The 23,546-nt window shown below is 33.2% G+C and overlaps 1 protein-coding gene across 4 annotated transcripts in view; it reads left to right on the top strand.

Annotated features, from left to right (window-relative positions):
- Positions 1-23,546, top strand: part of OPA1 (OPA1 mitochondrial dynamin like GTPase) — an 82,304-nt gene that overhangs the window by 4,580 nt on the left and 54,178 nt on the right. The window contains exons 2-9 of one of the 4 annotated variants that reach the window (XM_081072655.1): positions 2,343-2,661; positions 3,313-3,409; positions 4,725-4,832; positions 5,326-5,379; positions 6,048-6,115; positions 14,837-14,947; positions 19,737-19,790; positions 22,600-22,704. In XM_081072655.1, the coding sequence (XP_080928781.1) occupies positions 2,343-2,661; positions 3,313-3,409; positions 4,725-4,832; positions 5,326-5,379; positions 6,048-6,115; positions 14,837-14,947; positions 19,737-19,790; positions 22,600-22,704 (916 nt within the window). The remainder of the gene's footprint in view (positions 1-2,342; positions 2,662-3,312; positions 3,410-4,724; positions 4,833-5,325; positions 5,380-6,047; positions 6,116-14,836; positions 14,948-19,736; positions 19,791-22,599; positions 22,705-23,546) is intronic. The other 3 variants (XM_081072652.1, XM_081072653.1, XM_081072654.1) reach the window with 3 other exon arrangements.

The following is a 23,546-nucleotide window of genomic DNA, read 5'->3' as shown; positions in this document are numbered from 1 at the left end:
AGGGAGAGAGGTAGGGACCAGACCGTGGGAGGCTTCATAGACCAGGAGTTTGGATTTTATTCTCAGGGCAGGGGGAGATGTTTAAAAGATACGTGGGTGAGTGCCGGTGATCAGATTCACATTTCAGAAGAGTACTCCGGTTTTACTGTGGAGAACACCTTGGTACGGACGGTTGTAGCCACCCTGGTAAGAAATGGTGGAAATGGGAGAAATGGAAGATTTGAGATCTGTGTTGAAGCAGAATTAAGAGAACTTGAGGGTGAGGGAGGTATCAAGAATGTTCCCCAAGTCTGTGGATTATGGAACTGAGTAAATGCTCATGCCATTTTCTGAGATAAGGAGTCCTGGAGAAGGATTAGGGTTTGGGGGGGAGGAGCAGGAGAGATATCAAGGTTTTGGACATCTTGTAGTTGAGGTACGTTTTGATATCTGAGTGGTAATGCTGAGTAGGCAGTTGGATACCAGGATCTGGAACTTAACTATTTGTATTAAACATAAATTTGAGAAACATGGGTATGTAGATAGTAATTGAGGGAATGGGTGTGGATGAAATTGCCTAGGAAGAATGTATACAGTGAGAAGTGGGTTTAGATCTAAGCCTTAAGGAACTCCCGACATTTAGAAGGTAGTGGGGCAGGAGGCCACTGAAAGGGACCAGTGAGGTAAGAGTAAAAAACTAGAGCCAGCCAGGGAAGAGAGAGTTCCAACAGTGAAGAGGTGTCCATGTTGTCAGATATTGCTGAGAGAGTTAAAATGAGAATGGAAAAACCAAATGCCCATTGGAAAGCTTTCTGCACACTGAGTAAGAGCTATTTCACTGAAGTGATACAAATGGAAATCAGGTTGGTCTGGCTTTTAATAGAGTAGCTAGAGAACGGAAATGGGGTCTTTTTTCCCCTCTCTCCTTTAAGATGAGAGATTTGACTTAAGATTCCTGAAAAGGTGGGAGAAAACAGAATTCCAAATAGAGGGATTTGCCTTTAATGGGAGGAGGAACACTTGATGGAATCTTACAGGGCTTGGGGGAGCGAGAAGCATAGGTAAGTAAGTAAACAGCATGCTTCCTTCTGATGGCCTCCATTTCCTCCATGAAGCAGGGGGCAGGGTCCTCTGCCGAGACTTGGAGCGAGGATAGGGAGATGTGGGAGGTTAGAGAGGAGAGTGGAAAATGTCTGAAATAGTCCTAGCAGAGAGGAGAAGAAGTAAGTAATAAGAGAAGTGAAGTAAGATTGTCAGGCAATCTCAAGGGCCTAGCTGAGATACCTGTCCGTCCAGTGATTTTCTTCAGTAGCGCTTCATTCCCCCGGTATAGGCAGGAAGGAAAGCAATAATAAGGTTCATCCAGGGTTTATATTTTACCAGTCAAGTGAAACAAAAAGTCAGAGGGCAGGGGAGTCTAGACTATTGCAAAAGAGTTACGGAAACTATGAACTAGGGAATTTAAGGTGAGTAAGTGGATCAGTAGATAAGATGGGCATTTATAGGTAAGAAGAGGGAAATATCAGTGACTTGGCTGTCCTTCTAGGGTCGAAGATGGTTGTAGTGAAAGGAAATTATGGTCTGAGAATAAGATAATTGAATTAGTGATTGCTGACTATAACTCTGATATAGGTATTGTTTAATTTTAACAGACTGAAAAACTGAGGCTTTGGTAAATTCTTAATTTGCCTTTGATTGCCCAAATAGTAAGCAGTGAAGCTGTGATTGGAACCAGTTTATCTGACTCAAAAGACCTAAGTAGATACAGGAATAGAGGTGAAAGAAGTTTGAGCTGAATGTGATAGAACCACGAACTATTCCCAAAATTGATTAATCTCTGGAGTTTTTAATATCAGTAAGTGGCAAGTGGTAACTTTAGTTGTCCCAAGTAGCAGCTCACGTTTGTTTTTTCATCTTCTTTTCCCTCCTCCCAGGTCTAGTCTGTCATTCTACTATCTACCTTTCCCTTTCCTTTCTCACTGCTGCCACCTCACTTCAGTTTCTTCTCTCATATCTGGGCAACTGAAATAAGAGAACAGGCTCTGGAGTCCTACTGCCTAAGTTTGAATCCCACCTTTACTCTTTACATCACTGTGCGCTTAGGCAGTTACTTATATTAGTGTGCCACCTTTTCCTCATTTGTAAAATGGGGATAATTCATCGTAGGATTACTAGTAGGATTCAGTGAGGTAAGTGCCTAGCTCATAGCAAGTTGTTAGAAAACGTGAGCTGTTTTATGACGTAGTATGGTTGGCCACCTGTGCACGCATATGTGTGTTTTCCCTTTAGTGTATTGCTCTTGTATCATTTCCTTTGTGTTGTTACCCTATGTGATCTTTCTGCCATACCCATTTTTCTTTCAGTGAGGTCTGCCATTCCTTAGTGAAACATAGCTCTGGAATAAAAGGAAGCTTACCACTACAGAAACTGCATCTGGTTTCACGAAGCATTTATCATTCACGTCATCCTACCTTAAAGCTTCAAAGAGCCCAATTCCGGACATCATTTCAGCAGTTCTCCTCCCTAACTAACCTTCCTTTACATAAATTGAAACTTTCCCCAATTAAGTATGGCTACCAGCCCCGCAGGAATTTTTGGCCAGCAAGATTAGCTGCAAGACTCTTAAAACTTCGGTATCTCGTACTGGGATCTGCTGTTGGGGGTGGCTATACAGCCAAAAAGGTGAGTTTCACTTTCCTACTTCCTTTCCAATTATTCAGCATGGTTATTTTAAGTTTTATAGCATATATAAGTTTTCTTCAGTGCAGTAAAATATAATTGGACGTTTAAACATTTATTGTATGTCTCTACTACGTGCTAGGTTGCTTTAGTGGTATGACTAGTAGTAAGAAAACGCCTTTGAAGCTTAAGTGTAATTGTAGGAGATACATACAGCCTCGTGGAAGGACCCCTGGGCTGGGAGTGAGAACACCTTGGTTTGATTTTTCAGCTTTGCCTTTTAGGAACACGGATAGGAAAGTGAAGCAGCTTATTCATGCAGCCACTTCTGGGCTGTGACCAAAGGCACAGACTCCTGGTCTGTCTGTCTTCTATTCCACAGTGTTGTTTAAAGCCAAAGCACGAAACCTGCTTGAAATAGGAATATATTTTGAATTTTTACATTTTCCATAGTCGGTAGAGGGACATTTACATTTTTATATGCTTGCCTACTAATTTGTTTTTAGAAGAGTTGAGACTGCTTTGTTTCTAAAAGTTTTGAATATTTCACTCTTAGTAGACTAGTATGTTTTAACTAAATAAATTAAAATAGTTTTCCTTATATTTTTACATGGCATTCAGAGCATTTGATTGGCGTGTTTTCTTATCTTTTAGACTTTTGATCAATGGAAAGACATGATACCAGACCTTAGTGACTATAAATGGATTGTGCCTGACTTTGTGTGGGAGATTGATGAATACGTTGACTTAGGTTTGTATCATCAGCATTAAAATGACTGCTTTTTGGTCGTATCTTCGGGAAAGAGAACTGATTGTATTGAGATAGTTTCCTAACTCATGAGTTTAATGTGTAGCAGTTTTATTTTAATGATAAAAAATAGAATATCAAAGAAAAACTATAAAACGAAAAGTATCCACTCGTGCATCCCTTTCACATAGCTGCCACTCTCCTTATGGAGCATTTTCTTTTAATTGTACCTATTCTGTGTATGTTAATATTTTAGTTTCCTTTTTAGAAACTGTATAATCATAGTGAACACAGACTGTGGTATCTTATCTTTCGCTCCCTGACATATGTATGTGGGCAGTGTTTTCCAGACCGCCAAGCAGCCTTCCCAGGCATCACGTTCGATGTTGTATGTTACCCAGAACAGATGCCCCATGACCCACCTACTTAGCTCTTTTTGATTGGATACCGTGGTTACCTCTGTTTTTTGTAACGAGATTCCTTAAAAGTCTGCTAGTGTCCAGAGTAATTTCTTCCTATTATCAGCCACTGTCCCCCTTTTTCTAATAATAGGTAACTGAGAAAATAGTGTATTTGATAACTATGATTGCCAGTAAGTCATGGTGATCTTTTCAAAAAATGTTTTTAGATGAAATTGTTTTCCTCGGTCTCCTTTTATAGACTAATTTCTTAGGTGAATATGGGGGTAGAATTAATCTCTGCACACACTTATTCACAGCACTTTCTTAAAACTGTACTGTGTTGACATAGGTGTTTGTAGAAAAAGCACTCTTTCAAATTATTTTTCTAGTATTTGTAAGTAGAGCTTTTTAAACTTGCTACATTTGTCAGTACCATGGCGCAGTGGCGGAGAGCCTGGACTCTGAACCAAGACCGCCTAGGCGTAAACTCTGACGCGCCTGCTTCTTTGCTGTGTTCTGGGTGTAGTTCCATAACCTCTGTGCCTCAGTTCATCTGTAAAATGGGGTTGATGATGGCTGTGCTGTAGGGTGACTTTCTCCACGAAAGTACTTCTGATTCCAATCCAGTGTTAACGTTGTTAATACAGTGCTTCTGTCTCAAGGCGTTGAACTTGTAAATCGGAGGTCTCCATCTAAGCCATATGTTTGATGAGTCTTTTTTTAAATTTCATGGCTTGTAGAATATCATCAGAATATTTTTTTCAGATGTATGTAGTAGTTATAGTTGTAATAGGGCAAAAATGGAAAAAGATTTTAACTTAAAATTATGTATGATGATTATTTAAATTTTATTAATGTTTTAATAGTCAAATTTTTATTTTGAGAATTTTTTTTCTTTTTTTTTTTGCCTTCTTCAGAGAAAATTAGAAAAGCCCTTCCTGATTCAGAGGACCTTGCAAAGTTGGCACCCGACTTTGACAAAATTGTTGAAAGCCTCAGCTTATTGAAGGACTTTTTCACCACAGGTAAGAAAGGACCTGTGTTTGATCTCATTTAAAATGTCAGGAGCCACAGAGGAAATATAATTAGATGTATTCATTCCCATCTCCTAAATGAAAACATTTAGTACAAGTGAAAAATGGCGTTTTGAAAAAGAAAAACCAATCAAAGTTTTGTTGTGTAGTGATTTTAATTTTTGTTTAGCCCAACAGAATGAAAGTTTGCAAGAATTTAAACAAGCTAGGCTTTAGTTGGTGAGGGAAAAACATATCACTTGTTCTTGACAGGTAGATGAGACTTCCTATGTGTTTGCTTTTCATAATTAGTTTGAGCCAATATGATGAATTTAAAACACATTTAATTACAGAACATAATGAATAGAATTTACTAAGGTTAATCCTGGTGTATTTGCCCAATTACTGCCTTATCAGAATAAACATCTAAGATCTGAGACATCTTTGTTTGCTCATTCCTGTTAAGTTTTACATTTCTATTTCCCCTTTTGCTGATTTTTCACAGGTCACAAATTGGTTAGTGAAGTCATAGGAGCTTCTGACCTGCTTCTCTTGTTAGGTGTGTAAACAGACATTTTTGCTGACCTTAACATGCCTTTTAAATGCTTCTAATATAATAAATAAAATTACAGACCAAATTTATAATGCTGCTTATGCTGAATTTTAAAACCCCAGAATTATATTGGGCAAATTCATTCTCCTTTAGGTGGAAATAGTAAAACAATTATTTTGTGGTAAAACTAAAATTCCTAAATATGTATCTGTATTATAAGATTAAACATATTAAAAAGAAAATTTGCTTTACCAGAATATTTTCTTGAAATTGATCTGATTGTTTTTGATAATTGAAATGAAAAGTAATTTTAGTTTGTCTCATCTGTCCTGTCATAGTTGACATTTTAAATTTATTTTTTTACTAAATGTAGTCTGTAATGCAGTGGTATATAGCTGAACTATAAGTACTCATGTAAAATAATTCTAATCAAAGATTGTCTAATTTTTTTATTGTAATTTTCAGTGATTTTTTAAAAAAATAGTTACATATGTACTATAAAAAAGTTTTGCATAGGATACGAGTGTGTTTCTTAAAATAAGAATAGTTTTCCAAAAAAGTAATACTTGCTCTAAAAATGCATTTACCTTTTAATCTACTAAACATAATTTAGAATTTAGTTTAGATTATTGACATCACTGGAGAATTTAAAGGACTGCATATTTATCTTTAAGGTTCATCTGGAGAAACCACATTTAGAGCAACAGATCATGGACCTGAAAGTGACAAGCATTTTAGAAAGGTAAGTATAAAGCAGAATTCTTCACATGGATAGTCTTAAAAGATTTTAAAGTTTTTACCTACATGGAAGATTAAAAAATGGTAGCATCTGAGGAGCAAGTATAAAACACTTAAGTATTGTTACTAATATTGGTACGAAATGCAAGGTACTAATATATAGCAGTTTTGGAAATATAACTGGAAAAACCTATTTCCTTCAGATACGTTTTGTGAAACGTTAGATTCAAGGATTTGTCCCCAACAAAGTGTTTTGTTGTTATTAGGTTGGTGCAAAAGTAATTGTGGTTTTTTTCCCATTATTTTTAACCTTTTAAACTGCAGTTACTTTTGCATCAACCTAATCAATGTTTATGGTAAAAGCTGATATAAATGAAACAAGCAGGCTTCTTTTTTTCCTTGGGATTTCTCATACCTTCATGTACTCGTGTATTGTGAAGCTCCAGGAGAAGTCAAGGTGTACAGGGTTTTATTTAAAGATTTATTTAAAGATTTATTTAGCAACAGAACCCTTTTTCATGAAATATCTTCTAGGGACCAATGTTTCATGCATACACTTAGGGGGAAATATTAAGGAAATAAAGAGTTATTAGGGGATAAATTAATTCTGTTACATTGATAGTTAACAAAATTATGGGGTTATTTAGGGTTTGTCAATTTGAACACATGCATTAACAAAATCCATATGAAAGTTTTAGGAGAATTGCTTAAGTAGAATAACACACACCTATACATTGCTCTACGTTTATATTCATATGCTAACCTGATATTTTCTTAGTCTACTCTTTTCATCTTTTGGAATTGGTAAGATAACTGATTTCTTGAAAATTTATGAAAATATCTAGATAGATATCTGGAAAAAATACGAACACTTTAAAATTAAATATGGAATATGTAGCTTTTGTACTTACGGTAATTATGGTTTTAATACATTGCAAGGAAATCATTTTAAGTTTATTTGGAAAGCAGGAAGAGAATAATTCCTATGTGTAGGTTTCTGTCTTTCTCCCTGTCCTTCAACTTGGAACTTTTTACATGATATTCCAAGTTTTAGTTATCAAAAGATTTTTTTCCTATTGCCTTTTAACTTGATCTTTTGGAGAAAATGTATTTCAAAGTGTGTGTGTGTTTGCCTTTTAACTTGATCTTTTTTGATACCTTTTCCATTGGCTTTATTATAACCGAGGGACACCCTTAATTATTGATGCTACTGGGGAGAAAAATTTGAATAGAAATTTCCCAATTATGCACAGCTTATTTTTGAGCCAAGGCCTTGGCCCTCAATGCAGGTAGACGTACTGTATAGGGAAGAGCTAATCTAACTGGGGTTCTCCTGTCACAAACCTGTCACAGATATGGTAGTGTGTTTTCCAGTGACGAGATTTCTTGTTGCCTGGACTAGTCAGGGAAGGTCTGCATCTCTGCTTTTCTCTGATATGGCCTAGGATTGCTTTGGTGAATGAAAAACCTATTTCAGGGGCTGACTCAGATAATGACCTTAAAATCCTACTAGGGTGATAAATGAATGATCAATAAATGATCAGGAACTCTACAATATAGAAGTAAGAGAATGGATCTCTGGGAATGTAATTATATTTACAAATTTGATTTTATATAATAGACATGAAAGCAAATGTATTGCTTTATTTTTATAATTTATCCCTTTGCTTGTTTGAACATAAATGCGCTTGTAGACTGTTTTCTTTTAATATTTTCTTTATTTTTTGTGATTATCTTTTCCATTAAAAACCTCACTAATTATTATTTCTGACTATTTGTTGTAAATACTAAAACTAGAGCAGTAATTAAGCTGCTTTCCTTACAGGCTAAATCAAATTGTAGCAAATGCTAGTATAAAAATTCATTATACAGAAAAAGTATTTCCAGCGTTGACTAGTGGTTTTAATTATATTAATATGCAGCATTATGTTTTCAAGGCTCGACTATTATCTGTGATACTTGAGGATGATGAACCATTCAGAAAAGATGTAGAAAAACTGATTTTAAGAGACCTGTCTACAAATTGATGGTTTAATTAAGCCTGGAAGGAGAGACCTTAGCTTAGCCCTAGCCTTTTTGAATTTATTCTAAAACAGCAAGTTTGAAACTTTGGGCAATGATCAGAGGTGGTAGGATGGCATCCAGAGCTTAGCTGATAACCTTTTTGATTGTTTCAATCTGGTGTTTCGGAGCCCCAGATTTAAAATGGTAGTCAGAGTTTGAAGCATTTGTGCCTTAGCTTAATGGTTGTCTGGTTTGTACCTAGGTTTCTAGCTAGACTCTAGAAATGTAAAAGTAAATGTGAACCAGATTTTTTTAAAAAGTAGTAATAAATTAAAAACATTACAACTAGAACTAAAAAAAAGATTTGTGCTTTCTAATAGGAGAACACATCTGGAGAAGTGCTGGCAAGTAGAGGAACAGTTAGGACCTTTCAAAGTCAACTGGAGTGAAAGTGACGGGGAGTTGAGGGAACACAGATGTCAGATTATTTGACTTGAGTCAGAATGAACAACATGATGAAGTGATTACGTATGGTTCCCAGTCTGGGGTCACTAGACATTTAGGTGTTCTGGAAAGTTGTAATGGAGATCTTCAAAAAGTCTACAAAAAGCTTATCTTTCTACATATGATGTATGGGTTAACTAAATATCAAGTTTCTTTGATTTTGCCTGGCTTTGTATCCATTCAGTTTGTGGACAGTAATTTGTTACATTGATCAGAACTTCTAATGTGTATCTTTGATAAATAAAAAAATGGAAAAATACTGAAACCACTTTTTAATAAATGCTTTTGTTAAAAATTTTAAAACTTGTATCCACTGGAGAAAAATATTAGAAAGAGCCCTTGTTGTGAACTGAATAATACTTTTGAGACTTTTGGAACTACCTGAAGACATTGGGAATTGGAGTAGTGAGCATATGTTAGTAAATTAATGGACTCATTAATGGACTCATAAATTAATATATTTCTGTATATCAATCATAATATATATAGGTGACAAGACTACTTAGTGTATCTCCTTTTTCAGTTTCAGTATTATTGTTGTATTCTAGTGAAAATTACTTTGCCAATGAGACATTTTATTTCTGCTTTTGTTGTATCATGTTTCTGATTGGTCATAAACATATCACAGAAATAAGGAATATAGTCATTCTGAAGGTTATAAGCACATAATTTATGGAAAATATTTAAAGGACCTTTTAAAGTCTAAATCACAAAAAGTGGTAATTACTGTTTTAAAAACCGGGGGTGCCAAAAACATGTATACACATTTTAAGAGACATTAAGACTTTGGTCAATGGTGCTCAAGCAGTAGTTCTCTGTAATCAGGAGAGTCTGGACACCGATGGTAACCACTTTGACCACCTCTTATAATTGCACGAATCAAACATGATTTGTATTCATCTTTTGTTATCGGTATATATTAATACAGTTTTTCCCTTTCTTAAAATGTGTATATGTTTTTTGGGCACCCTCTGTAACATTATTAAACATTACTGCTCTTCCTTTCCACGTGTTAATTATTCTTATTTGTGTGAATGACGTTACACCTCTCAGCTGAAATGGCTCTCTTTCTTTACTTAATTTCCACTCATCCTGTAAGCCCAGCTCAGTTGTCACCTTCATTAAGGCTTTTATAACCATTCTAATTCCATTAATTATACTCTTAACATTTAAAATACTTTCCATATGAAACATTATTTACTTTGGCTTACATTCTTACTATTTGATGAGATATTTCTACCACAGAATCTCTGTTTTCAGAGCACCTACAGTAGTGCTGAGCTCTAAGCAAAATTAGTTCATTGATGTAACCCAGTAGATGAGAGGCTAATTTAAAATAAATAAGTGTGATTAATGCCAACAAGAATGGGCCCAAATATTTTATATAGTATGTCTTTTGCTCTGATTATCTGTGAATTTCTCTTGGCCTTCACTATTTGGCAACTATTGAGAACAAGAGTGTGAAGGTAGTACATACACATGGTATTCAGAATTACAATGAAGCTGTGTCGCTTAAGTACTATTTATATGTCTGGAATTCTTCATGTAACAAGTAATGTAATAACAGTGGCAAGATGAAAGCCTAACAACCAGAACCACCAAGTAACCCCAGATTCAGGAAACTTAAGTTGCCTAAGCAGCTAGCTAGCAAATTATACTTGGTTAGATTCTTAGCCAGGAAGCCAAATCACTTGTGTTGGAGTGTAATAGATGGGAAGCAGAGGGATCAGAGAAAGAAAAGCAGGGAAGAGCTCCATGAGGAAAAGTGGAATGGCAAAACAGGCAACTTTATTTCCTTCATGATAAGCACACTGCACTTTTATGTCATTTAAAAACCATTAAATAGGTATATACTATGTATACGCGTATACCACTTTATAGGAAATTTAGAACAAAGGTGATTTGGTGGAAATTGTGATTATTGATAATACTCTTGGTAATAAACTGATTTGTTTATCCCTTAAAATTATTATTTATAGAAATTGTCTAAGTAGTAAAATAGGATATGGTATTTCTGAATTGGAGCAAGTTAAATAATCCAAGTGGAAAGGGTATTTTCTTCTGATAACCAATAATATTTTCAGTTTGCTATAAATATCATGAGCAGAGTTATTATGTATTACTGGGAAAGAAAAAAATAGTTATTTTTAGTTAATCAAATAGAATTACTCAAACTGAAAAGTAGTTTAGTGACTAGAAATATTCTTTAAATGGAAGGAGAAAGATGTCTTCACTTTCATAAAATTTTTCTTCTGGACCCAAGTTACTTACAAAACTAGTATAGCAGGAGTTGGCAAACTTTTCCTTAAAGGACCAGATAGTAAATATTTTAGGTTTGCAGGCCCTAAGATCTCAGGACTACTCAGCCAGCCCACCATAGTTAGCTACTCCTTCTCCAAAGTGTAATTTAAATATGCCTTCCAAGGTATTGTAATAATACCATTTGCTTCTTTTAAATGTAGGTTGAACCTGAAGGGTCAAAGGTACTTTGAAAGTAGTGAAACATAAAAAAAAAAAAAAAAGAAAAAAAGGAAAATAGTGAAACAGGATGGCATCAGGTATAGACTTTGTAGTCACACTGCCTGCGTTCAGATCCTGCCTTTTCTACTTTCAGAACTGTGTGACCTTGGACAAGTTCCTTAGCTTTCTGAGTTGCTGGTTTCCTCTTCTACAAAGGGAGAAACACTACCTGATAGGATTATATAAAGCCCTTTAGCACAAGATCTGACACATAATAAAACTAAATAAACATTGGCTATTGGGATGATGATGACTGTGATCATTATTATCTTACCATTTGAATTAATGCATAATGAGTTAACTGCATATTCACGTTATTTGACAAGTATCCTCTCAATTTCTGTGGAATATGTTCTAGGGATTGGGAAAATGGGAGAATGGATTATAGAGTTGATGTTCATCTTACCTACAGAATAAACATTTTTTAGGAAACCTGATTTGGGTTTTATGCTAGAAATTTTGTGTAAATTTTGTGTAAAAGGTAAAAGTAGGGTGTAATTTGATTCATTCAAGCAACAGACATGTCAAACTGTTGCTAGGTGTTGACTCTAACACACCTAATATGTCAGGCATTATTCTAGGTGCTAGGCATCAAAATAAACAGGATATGGGCCCTGCTCTGCTCTAAATTTTTAAAATACTGTTATAAAATATATTTTAAATGTAATCACATATAAATATTATAATTTCAAGATTATTTAATTTTTTTTTCTACCAAATTCAATTTTTAGGTTTTCACAGCATTTTCAGTGGATATTTTGGTTTTTGGAGTTACCACTGATTTTTTTGATCTTACATTATGATTTTTTAAAAAAACCAAAAATACTACATAAAATAGGAGACTGAGAGCTGCAGTGGCATACTGACAATAGCTAGGAGATATTTAGAGAGTATTATCTGTAGTTGCTTATCATAACTATTGTTATTTACATCACTTACACTTCATATGTAATATATGTCATTTAAAAATATGTGCTATTTCTTGAGAGAAAAATGTTTGAACTTGGCAAAATATTTATTTAAAAATATGTATTTTGTGCATTTTAGAGTGTGTCTTGTACAGTAGGTGCACACATTTCTTCCTTTTCTCTATTCCACGTGGCGTTAACTTAGAAGCTACATAGCACATCACTTGGTATTCAGGCTGAGATTTGATGCCTACAATTGGATAAGGGGAGCATCCTTTAGTCATACAGTATAGTGTAAATAGCCTTTTCTATGTCTAATTTTTGTTTTCTCCTACTTTTTCAGGAGGTAACAGTTAATTTCAACTATCTCCACATAACAGTGCTTCAGTAACAGACTTGGAAAGAAAGTGAGGTGTCACTAGAAAGAGAATGTTTTCTTACAATGTGATAGATTAAATTAGAGTATTTACCATATAATTTGTATATAGATGTAAGCAATGGATGGGGGAGGGGTGTTTAAGGAATGAATAAAGAAAGAATCAAGTCTCTGATAGGCCCTCACAGTTAAGAAATGTGGAATATTTTCTCACTGTTTTGGCATTTTATAAATTAGAATACTGGTTGGTATGTTAATTAAAGCACAGGTACTCTACTGTCTAAGCAAATATGGGAATTCCCTTCTTTAAAAGGGAATTGTTTTGAGAAATCTAAACACTTGGATGATTGGAAGTGACTATGGTAAGTCACTAAATGAATAAAAATAAATTGGATCTTTCTGCTTGATGAAAAACAATGATATAAAAAATGAAACACATGACAAAAAATTATGGGAATGATAAGGGTAGTGCATTGGCATTGTCTTTCTTTGATAAACTTATTAATGACAAAGTATTTATTTAAAAGATATATCTTTAAAGGTAAGGTTTTATAAATATGTTTGTACTGTTGAATTTGGAAACAAATGTTTAAATTTCAGTTATGTTACTTGCCACTTTGATGTTTCCTTGTCATGCAGAAATATCACCTAGTTTTAGTTTTCATCCTTTGACTTGTAGTAAGTCATCAAATTTCATTATTGTTGATGATTATATTCTCATGTATTAAAGCTAAGAATCAAACAAAATAAAAATCTCCAAAATTATATGCTAATACTTTCCCTAAGTTTAAAATGCTTTTTTCTGTTTGTATTTACTTTTTTAAAAAAACTTTTTTTATTTACATAAGTCTTTGGGTTATATGAAGTAATCTAAGTTATTAAGCCTCTGGGTGAGTCTACTAATTAAAATTTGAATGTAATGATAACCAGTATTTTATTTTAAGAGACTTCCTAATTGTATTATACAAAATAAAATATTTTTAGCACTTATTTTAAAAAGCTCTGACCTGTGTAAAACTCCTAATTGAGATTATTTTAATGAGCATTGGTTTTCCTAGCTATTTTTATTTTTATAACTTGGTAAATATTGAGCCTGTTTTCTCCCAGAATACTATTCTTGTGCAAATTAAATAGTGACCCTATTCATTGGAACTTAACCTTTTTAGGGTTTCTCATTGAGAAAAAATTAGGCTTGTGACATTGTTAATTCTTAGTTGTCTTTTCTTTCACATTTCTCAAGCTCAGTTATCTAATAGGGCAGCAATTAAAAATACTGTACAAAAATGACATGTATTTTAGTATCATGCCACATGTGAGTACGTTGTGATAAGAACTGCACCAAATCAATATTTCATGATTATTAAATGGAACAAATTTTAAACAGAAATGGTGATGATTTTGTGCATAGGTCCAAACTGGGTTTTGTTTCATTTTTAATTTTCATAATATTATCTCCCATATCTTAACTATGTTCTTTCATAGTGCTTTTGTTTTAGTAATTGATAATATTCTTGGTTATAGTCTCAGAGGCCATTTTTATTTAATGTCAAAACAGCTCGGAAAAAGTGAAAACTCAGTCAAACTACTTATTTGATGTTGTATAAAGTTGAAACTACCTAAAACATTGTTTTTTAAATTTGCAAAAAGAAAAAAAAAAAAACCAATACTTTAGTCAAATAAGTTTGTGTGCATAGACATGTGGAAGATAGGGATTAATGTAAAACCTTAATTAATTTGATTATCAAAAACGCAAATTAATAGTTTTGAGGGACTGTAATATTTGATTGATGACATCCGATATCAAGGAAAAGTATTTACTTAAAAATAATAAATAAGTAAATAAGCCATATGTATCCTCCATTCAATCCTATGAGAATTATGGTTGAGAATTAAAAGATTTAGGTCTGTGAGGTCAATACTGTTCAAAAATGCCATTTTGTTTTTCCCCCCATATGTATTCGTATCAAGTCTGGAGCATACACTAGTTCATATTGGCAATTCAAAAGTAAGGGTTGAAGTATTCGTTTTCTTGAGTTTCCTGTTGCTAGGAAATTTAGTTAACTACAGCGTCACCTTCCTTGAGCATGCCAGTTAATCTAGGTTTTACTATATGTTGATGTTATATATCTGGTTTATTTTATTCAGCGAACAGTCACTGCATTTTCCTTTTCACTTTTTAAACCATGCTGTTTTATAACTCCTGAGACATCTAATTTTACTGAGGGGAAAAATGGAAATGTGGTACAGAGCTCAGTTATTTAGTGGCTCTAAAGGGTACATCAGTGTTTCCATTTTTTGTTATAAGCTGTCCATTCCTTCCTAACTTACATCTGTTCCTTTCTTGTGCCCTTTGGTTTTTAACATTGTTCTCCTCCCCAATTTTCCTCTTCTCCTCATTGTAAATTCATGGCAGGGTCTGCTTGGTGAGCTCATTCTCTTACAACAGCAAATTCAGGAGCATGAAGAGGAAGCACGCAGAGCTGCTGGCCAATATAGCACGAGCTATGCCCAACAGAAGCGCAAGGTGATGGATGCTTTAAGGGGGCTACTCATGTATTCACATTAATCAGCCATTTCTACCAAGATCATGTCGCCCTAATTTATTCATGGACTCCAATTAGGAGGAATTGTTTTTGAAAAAGTAAAAATATGAAAGATATGTAGTACAAATGTGTAGCTTTTCTGGGATGGGTAAACATACCCAAAATACATATTTTCTGAAAATTAGATTATCAGCGAGGGTCCATGGATTTGTATTTGGAGAAGAATTATGAATGGTGGTTTACTAGGCCCAGTTACTTAGTCATCCTAAGTTTGTAGCCAACTTGTCTATTTACTTGTTCTCCAAGTTTTCATTTCTAAAATGAAAAGGATTACTGTGGATGGCAATGTTAAATTATTTAAAGAATGAAATATATTTGTTTTAACCAAAATGGATCAGCAGAGAACAGTCTTTTGGCATAGTTATTCTTAGATACTTTGATCAATTCATTACGCAAAGTTTGTCCACATTCCTTAATAAAGTCAGCGCAAATAAATTTTTAATATGGACCACTAAAATATAGAACTTTGGAAATTTACTGTAATTCTGGTCATTAAAGAACAGATTCTAATAAAAGCATAAATCTACACAAATACTTGTTATAGGTACAATCAAGAAGTCCTTAAAAATATGCTTTTGGCTGTTAGATGATCTCACAGTAGATGGATCCCAAGGTTAATGCTCTAAAGGGACTTTTGAGTCAAAATGAATGAAATGAGTTTAAGGTTATACTCTGAAATCTTGAAATCAGCTAATTATGTCACATCAGAAAAGTTTTGAGGTTATGTACAAATCTTACTTAGGAAAATGATTCATTCATACATATAATTAGCTTCTATTGGTCCTGGTATTAGAATCAACCAATATTATAGGTAACGATTTAGTGCAATAACTCTGCTGGCTAACCTTATCTCATTTGGTGGTGGTTAATACTTGAGAGAGAGTACTTATCACAGTTCCATTTATTTTTTCAGTGTCACTTCCTGGCTTTTCTCAATTCCATGGCTGTGGAATCAACTATTACATATTATTTAGCTTTCAGTGAATGAATAACATAGGTAAATATAGCAAAGATTTTCCTGCATGATTCAATTAAAGTACATGTGTTACCAAGGAAAGACTTATTTTAAAGGGTGTTTTAGCATTCTCTGTTATGTATGCTGTTGAGAGTACCATTTAAATATTCTAACAAATTGGATACTTAGACTGAGCCATCCTTTCCTTAGCTTTGTTACAGAAAGAAGCGGAAGTAGCTATTACGTTTCTGGTACAATATTTAGAAATATGAATGTAGCTCTAGTTAAAAGTTGTTCTTAAATGTTCATAAAGGTAAAATAATTTGAAATGAGTCCTATAGATCTGCCATTTAAGATTTTAAGATATGATTTAAGATATTTTGAATTTGGTGATTTAAGGGATATTGGAAGAGAATACTGTTCATTTTTTACATTGCCAAATGTTAGTGTTCATTTGAGACCACTTTCCTGGCCCTTTTCAGGCATAGAGATGTTCCTAGTTCTAATATTTGTTGGATTATCCACATAAGTCTTTTGTGCCTCCATTTTCCCATTTGTAAAATAGTGACTGACAGGACTGTACCTCTATCTGTTTTATTAAGGCATATTTAGTAGAGCACCAAGCAGGACTTATTCCTGCCCACTTTGGAATTACCTTATGTGAAAGTAAATGGGACTTTAAAAACTATATGTACTGTTGTGTAACGACATGGTTCCCCTTACTATCCTGAAAGAGTTTCCTTACTGTATCTTCCCTACGTTTCCCCCAGTGGTTAGTACACAGATGACTTTTCAGCCCTTCACGGTCATAATGATCAAAATCCTAATTCGTGAGATATTTATTTTATGTTTCCAGGCATTTGATGTTTACTTGAGGTACAAAACCACAGCTACTTTTTGTTGCTTTTTCATCATTTTTTCTCCCTTTTTGAAAATAGAAGTAGGTCTTCACGTTTTGTATCTCACTAATAGTAGCTAATACAATTCCCTGTGTCTTCTGAGCAAAGGAGCTCATGCGGTGACAACACTGCCGTGGTACTTTGCCTCCCATGACCGTGTTCACACATACAGAGATTTGTACGAGTCTTTGCATATGTATTTTGGTATTTCAGAATGGCCACAGTGGTTTAGTAAGAAAATTTAAAATCAGATTTGGTTTTTGTGAGGAGCTAGTAAAGGTTTTTCTCTTTCAGCTTTAGCTTGTTTCTGCGGAGGATTCCGCTCTTTCTCCATCAGTTTCACAGCCCTGGAATTGTAGAAAAGCTCTGGTTTCGAGACCATTGATACTCATTTCTGTCAGGGTGAGTTTTTAATTAATTTCATAATGCAAACTGAATATACTAAATAACAGAACAAGAACTTATTTTTGTCATTAAGTAGCTGAATTGTACCAGTAAAGTGCATCAACATAAAGTATACCCAAATTGCTAGTTAAAACCTAGAGTGATAGATTAAAAATAGCATGTTCTAGTGTCTTAAGAAAATGTGTACAAGGAGCTTCTCATTAATCTGTAATATTTATTTTGTAAACCGAAAGGTTTTCATCTTTTTCCTAGAAGATATTAGGTGTGATTCTTGACTCCACCACCACTTGTTTTGTAATATAACTTTAATTTCGATGTTCCATTACACTAAGCAGATAGAAGGTAAAACTGCATGAGTAATTCCTAACAATCGTGCCAGAAGGGGAAATGAGAACTCTAAATACTCCTAAAAATCTGAATTTATAAAAATCTTAACAGTCATGATTACTAAATACTTACATTAGCATAAAGATTGTTTTTTTATAATATTTTAACAAACTTATACCATTTTTTAACTTTTTGTATACCAAATTACTGAGTTAACCTTTTAAGTCCTTGGCTTATAATAAACATTCTAACTTTTGTGTAATTGTGTTAGTTTCTTAGTTATTGCCCAAGATGTAGAGTAATGGTGAATTTTCTACTGTCATTTAGGATATATTCCATGAAATCATTAAATATTCACATTCAAACTAAAACAGTTTAAACTTATACTTTTTATGCATTTCCTACTAATTTAGTGTTGGATGAATATTTAATGGAACAAAGTAAATCAACATACCTTTTAAGAATTGAGAATTTAATCTGCATTACAAAATTTTTATGACCACATTTCTTGCAGTATGATGGTATGCCATATGATCAAAATGTGGAAATATGTATTTCTTCATTGGCCTTCAAGGTTTTGTTCTTTGGGTTGTGGGCTGCTCTCTAACTTGTTTCCTCACATTTGAGGAGGCTATTAATAATTCTTGTCCATTTTACACAAATAGTCAAATGAAAAAAGCTTCTATTCACAAGTCTCTACTTGCTATACAGGAATGAGAAAACAACAATACAATTTGTTTTATATTACCTTTTTTTCTAATTACTGAATCATATTTGGAGATTTTTAGGCTTGAGCTTTTAAGGAAAAAATAGTATGTACCTATCATTGCTAGCAAGCATTGTCATTTTTATTTAAAAGAAGTGTTTCGGGAAAATTTTGAGAAACTATTTGGAAATAAAAATTAAAATCTCAACTTTTTATTGCATGGATGAGAATTATTAATGTCTACTTCAATAAGGAAATAATTTCAAGTTTTTTCGTAAATTTTTGTTACAATGGTATCTTGATTGCTTAAATAGCCAGTGAATGAAAATGAACAAGGATTTACATGAATTTTAACTAGATTTTTGTCTCATGAAATAAGTTCATATTTACAAATTGTGATTATCAGAAATTAGACAACTATTTTGAAAGACTCAAGATGACAACTTCAGCACGTCACCAAGGAGTCAAAGCACAGTTATGTGGATTTGTCATAAATGACATCATTTTAATTATAATTGATCATTGTGTTTTATATTTAGAATTGTATTGTAACTACTTTAAAGCCTGCTATACAATAAAGTTCTTTGTTGTTTTTTTTAATGTTTATGTTAGAGCTGTTAGCATTAATAACAATTCGAAGTAGTTGCCACAATACCTATGGATTTTGTCCTACTTCTGTTTCATGTCAAATTAATCTTAGTTGCTTTACTCAACTTCATTGCTACTGATATATCGCTTTATTATGGGTTGGCAGATCTTGCAGTGGAACTGAATTTAAAAATAATCATCTGGCTCCCTATAGAGCTCTAAAAATGCAAGTTCTTTGCATTTATTAAAAACTTTCCTACTTATAGAATAGAAATGGATAATATTTGCTTAAAATGTACACTGACCAGTGGACTTCTTTAGTGGCTGTAAATGATCACATGTATCTGACTTCCTGAAACACATTTCTGCAGGGATATCAATGCTTTATTTCTCCAAACATCCAAGTGCCTAGCCTTGAGCACAAAACAACCTATGAAGAAGATAGTAGTATTGTCTTATTTTTCTAACAAGACATTCCTAAGAAATGACTAGAATGGCAATAGGAAAATGATTGCTTTTTAAAGGTTTTACTTAATATAAAATTTGATGAACTGTTTTTATTGATGAATACAGGTGCTTTTTAATTAAATAATCATTTGATTTAAAATTTGTCTTGATTAAATATGCATATAAAGCCAGTAGTTTTTACTCTTAAAAATACTTTTTTAAAAAAATTAGTGTAGATATAAATAATGAACGTCTAAGTATTACCTTGTCTTGTACACCTGAAACTAATAAAAAAATAAATTAATTAATTTTAAAAAATTAGTGTACTTTCTATATAAACCTAATTGTACTAAAATAAAATTTTTTTTTTTTTTAACATTTAGGTGTCAGACAAAGAGAAAATTGACCAACTTCAAGAAGAACTTCTGCATACTCAGGTAACTCTCATGAGTAAAAAGAACCAGTGACTTTTTCTTATACTCGAAACAAGTTTGGTCATGTGCAAATTTATTTTTTTAACAAAGCAAAATTTGGAATGGTTTAATGATAGAACTTTATTAACAGTAGACACACAAAAATGCAAAACTTAATTGAGAAGGAATAAAGAAGGAACTTGATAAGTGTTTAATTAATTTATGTGTATAAACCTATTTTTGAGTGGATTTTGTGCTTATAATTTTAAAGAAAAACAACTATGGGAAAAAAGTGGGGGAAAGTGGCTTGTCCTTATATAAATCTGTGCTTGCATTCTTGCATTTATAGGCCAATTAATTAAAGTAACAGTTAAAGAAATGAGTTGAGTCTACCACAGTTCTGTGAGCTCTCGGGTGCTTTTATTCCTTTGCTTCACTAAAGCCCAAAATCAATCAGATAATTTTGCTAAAGGTATTTCTGACACTACTTTGCTTATAGTTGATTATGAAATTACTATTATTTTCAAGACTTGTTCTGTGCAGTGTAATGAGTAGATAACATTGTAGTGCAAAATTGCCCATCACCCACTCCATCGTTAGTTATTCTATGTCGATAACAATGATAAGCAATAATTAAGTTGTTTTTAAAGTTAAAAAGACTTCTTATTTTCTCTCTTTTTAGGGGAAAAAATATAACATGGGGCAATCAAGCTGAAATTAAACAATTAGTGTACTTTGAGCCAAAGATTTTAATATCTATGCATTGATTCTCATACCTAACTACATGTTATTGTGCTCTGGGCATCACCATATATATGTTTTTTACGGCTTCCCAGGCAATTCCAACCTGCAGCCAGAAGTTAAGAATCATTGGTCACAAAGTGTGACCTATGCAACAGTAGCATCAGCATCCTTTGGGAATTTGTTAGAAATGCAGATTATTAGCCCCATCCCAGACCCAGGGAAGCAGAAACTCTGGGAGTGGAACCCAGTGACCTTTGTTTTTAAAAGTCCTCAAGTGATTCTCATCCATCCTTGAGTTTGAGAATTACTGGTCTAGAGCTTTAGAAGACAGCCCAGTAGCACATCTCTGCAAGATGGCTACAGATTGGCACCTGTACCAAAGAATTGTTACATCCCCAGAATTTCTGTAGAGCCCATAATTGACTCCATATTTACAAAGAAATGAGCCAGTGGGAATCCTACCACCTTTATGATACCCATTTATATCAACCGTTGAATATGTGCAGTTATAGTCGTGAGTCACAGGGCATTGACACAAACACTGTGTGGAGAATGTAAGGTGTAATGATACATGGGGTTATCTATATCAGTTATACCCAGTAGAAGTGTAATGCATGCCATATGTGTAATTCAAAATTTTTACTTAAAAGGAACATTTAGAGGTGATTTTAACAATATATTTTATTTAAGCCAGCAGACCCCAAGTAGTATCATTTAAATATGTAATTAGTAAGAAAATATTAGTGAAGTGTTTTATTTATTTACTTACTTACTGAATCATAGAAATCTAGTGAGTATTTTACAATTAACAGCACATCAGAATTCAAACTACGTAGCCACGTTTTAAGTGCTCAATAGCTACGTGTGGTTAGTGGCTACCATATTGGGCACAAAGATCGCATTAGGTACTGCCAGAATTTTGTTATATATACTATTACTACGTGCAAGTGAACAAGTTCTGTAAAAAAAAAAAAAAAAAAAAGAGTTTATAGTGGAATCTAACCTATAATTCTACCTGTCTCATACTATGTAGTTCAACTACATGTTTTTCTGTAATTAGGTTTAAGTTGCACATCCTGTGAGGATAGAAACTTGATTTCATGTTATTTAGTATGTTCTTAGAAGGTTACAACAAGCAAAAAAATTTTTTAAGAAATATTTTTCATTATAAAAGGCATGATATCATAAGTTGGACATCAACATTTGGCTGGTTGTAGGATGGAGTAATTCTTAATAGTTTTCCAAACATTGTTAAATTTTGGAGAAGAAATAATAGTATACAAACTGAGAAGACCAATTAGACCACATTTATTGGAGGAGAAAAGTGTGTAGTCAAGCATATACTTTGACAAAATAACTTATCTAAATATATTAGTCGTCTTTAAATCTGTTTTTATATCAGCATTTTAAAAAAATTAATGTAATCACTGGCTACAGAAACTTACCAAAACTTTGAAGAGTTTGAGCACTTGACTCAGACTATATTCAAAACTCTGACCTTGGATAGGCTACCAAGTGTCCCTAACCTCAGGTTCCTAATCCATATAACCTTTTCCTCTTGTGAAGGCTTAAGGAAGTTAGTGCAAGAAATGCTCACTAAAGGGCCTGCCACGTAGTGCATGCTTAGATACTGTTAACTATTAATATTTTATATAATTTCAATTAAAACATAAAATAACATGAGGAATGGGAAGAATTCAAATTTTTGTCAACTGTCCATATAATGAAGACTTAAAATTTTGATATAATAGGAAATATTCCATCAGAGTGTACTTAAGAACTTGCTTCTTTAAATTCTTAATGTTTTTCGTATTTTTAAATAATTTACTTTCTTCTTTGTAAATAGCAAATAATTTTCCATATAAAATGCCAGATGATAATAGAAAACTGTAACGAATTTCACTGTTTGTAGAGATAATATTCATAATTTATTCTCTCAACATTTTCATAGGAGCTTTTTTAAATGAAATAATTCATTTTAAATAGTCAGGAGATATGACTTAAGAATTGTGGAAGCTTTTAATTTAGACATAATGTTATTTTTTGACGCATCTTTTTCTTATGTACTTATGGTATTATTTTGTTGCAGTTAAAGTACCAGAGAATCTTGGAACGGTTAGAAAAGGAGAACAAAGAATTGAGAAAAATAGTGTTGCAGAAAGATGACAAAGGCATCCATCATAGAAAGCTTAAGGTATTTTAAGTTTATCTTAATGTGTTAGTTCTCAAAACTTTGCCACTTTACATTGTGCATTCATCAATACTAGTGTTTAAGGAACTATACAGTGTGTTGTCATCCTTTTCTTTCTCACCTGATGTCCTTCAGGACTAGGAAGCTTCTCTTCCTATATTAGGACATTTCACAAATTGTAATTTCCAGGCATTTGTTTTATACTGTGCCCATAAAATCTTCTTACTTTTAACAGTCATTTCTTGTGAATCAATTTATGTTTCTGAAATACCCTAGTTTGTCTGTAGGCTTATTTAATTTCTACAGCTATCAAATCAGAATTATGAATTGATGTACATTTATATATGATATATCATCATTGCCTTACTTGTATTTCCAGTGAATGAGTAGGCTGCTTTCTTCAGTTTTCAAAGAGTTATTTAACATTTTCTTCTGGAAGATTCCTTAAGCATTTTAAAGAATTTTTGAAAAAGCACATGCTGGTACTGTTATCATCAACATACTGGTAACTACCATTACCAATAAATTAAATCTTATTATTGCCCATTAAAGCAATCTATATGTGCTAAATTAAATTGAAGTAATTCTTTTAACTTACATCTCATATAAGTAAACAGAATTTGTGTGGATAGTAAAACTGCAGTAAATCAGGGCACATACATTTTGTAGCAGTGGTTCAAAGGTATGTAATTACAGTTTAATCAGCATGTATTAGTAATTCTAACTCTAAATCAGGACTGCAAAGACAGTGAATAGTGTGGCTTTATTTACAACTTACACGTGGTAATTGAGAAAAGTCATGTCCAAGTGTTAATATATTTTGAAAGTTTATCTTAGAAACAGTA

This window comes from Rhinolophus hipposideros (genome assembly GCF_964194185.1).
Source record: "Rhinolophus hipposideros genome assembly, chromosome: 2".
NCBI lineage: Eukaryota > Metazoa > Chordata > Mammalia > Chiroptera > Rhinolophidae > Rhinolophus > Rhinolophus hipposideros.
The sequence above is the reverse complement of the archived record's forward strand: the minus strand, read 5'-3'. Positions and strand labels throughout refer to the sequence as shown.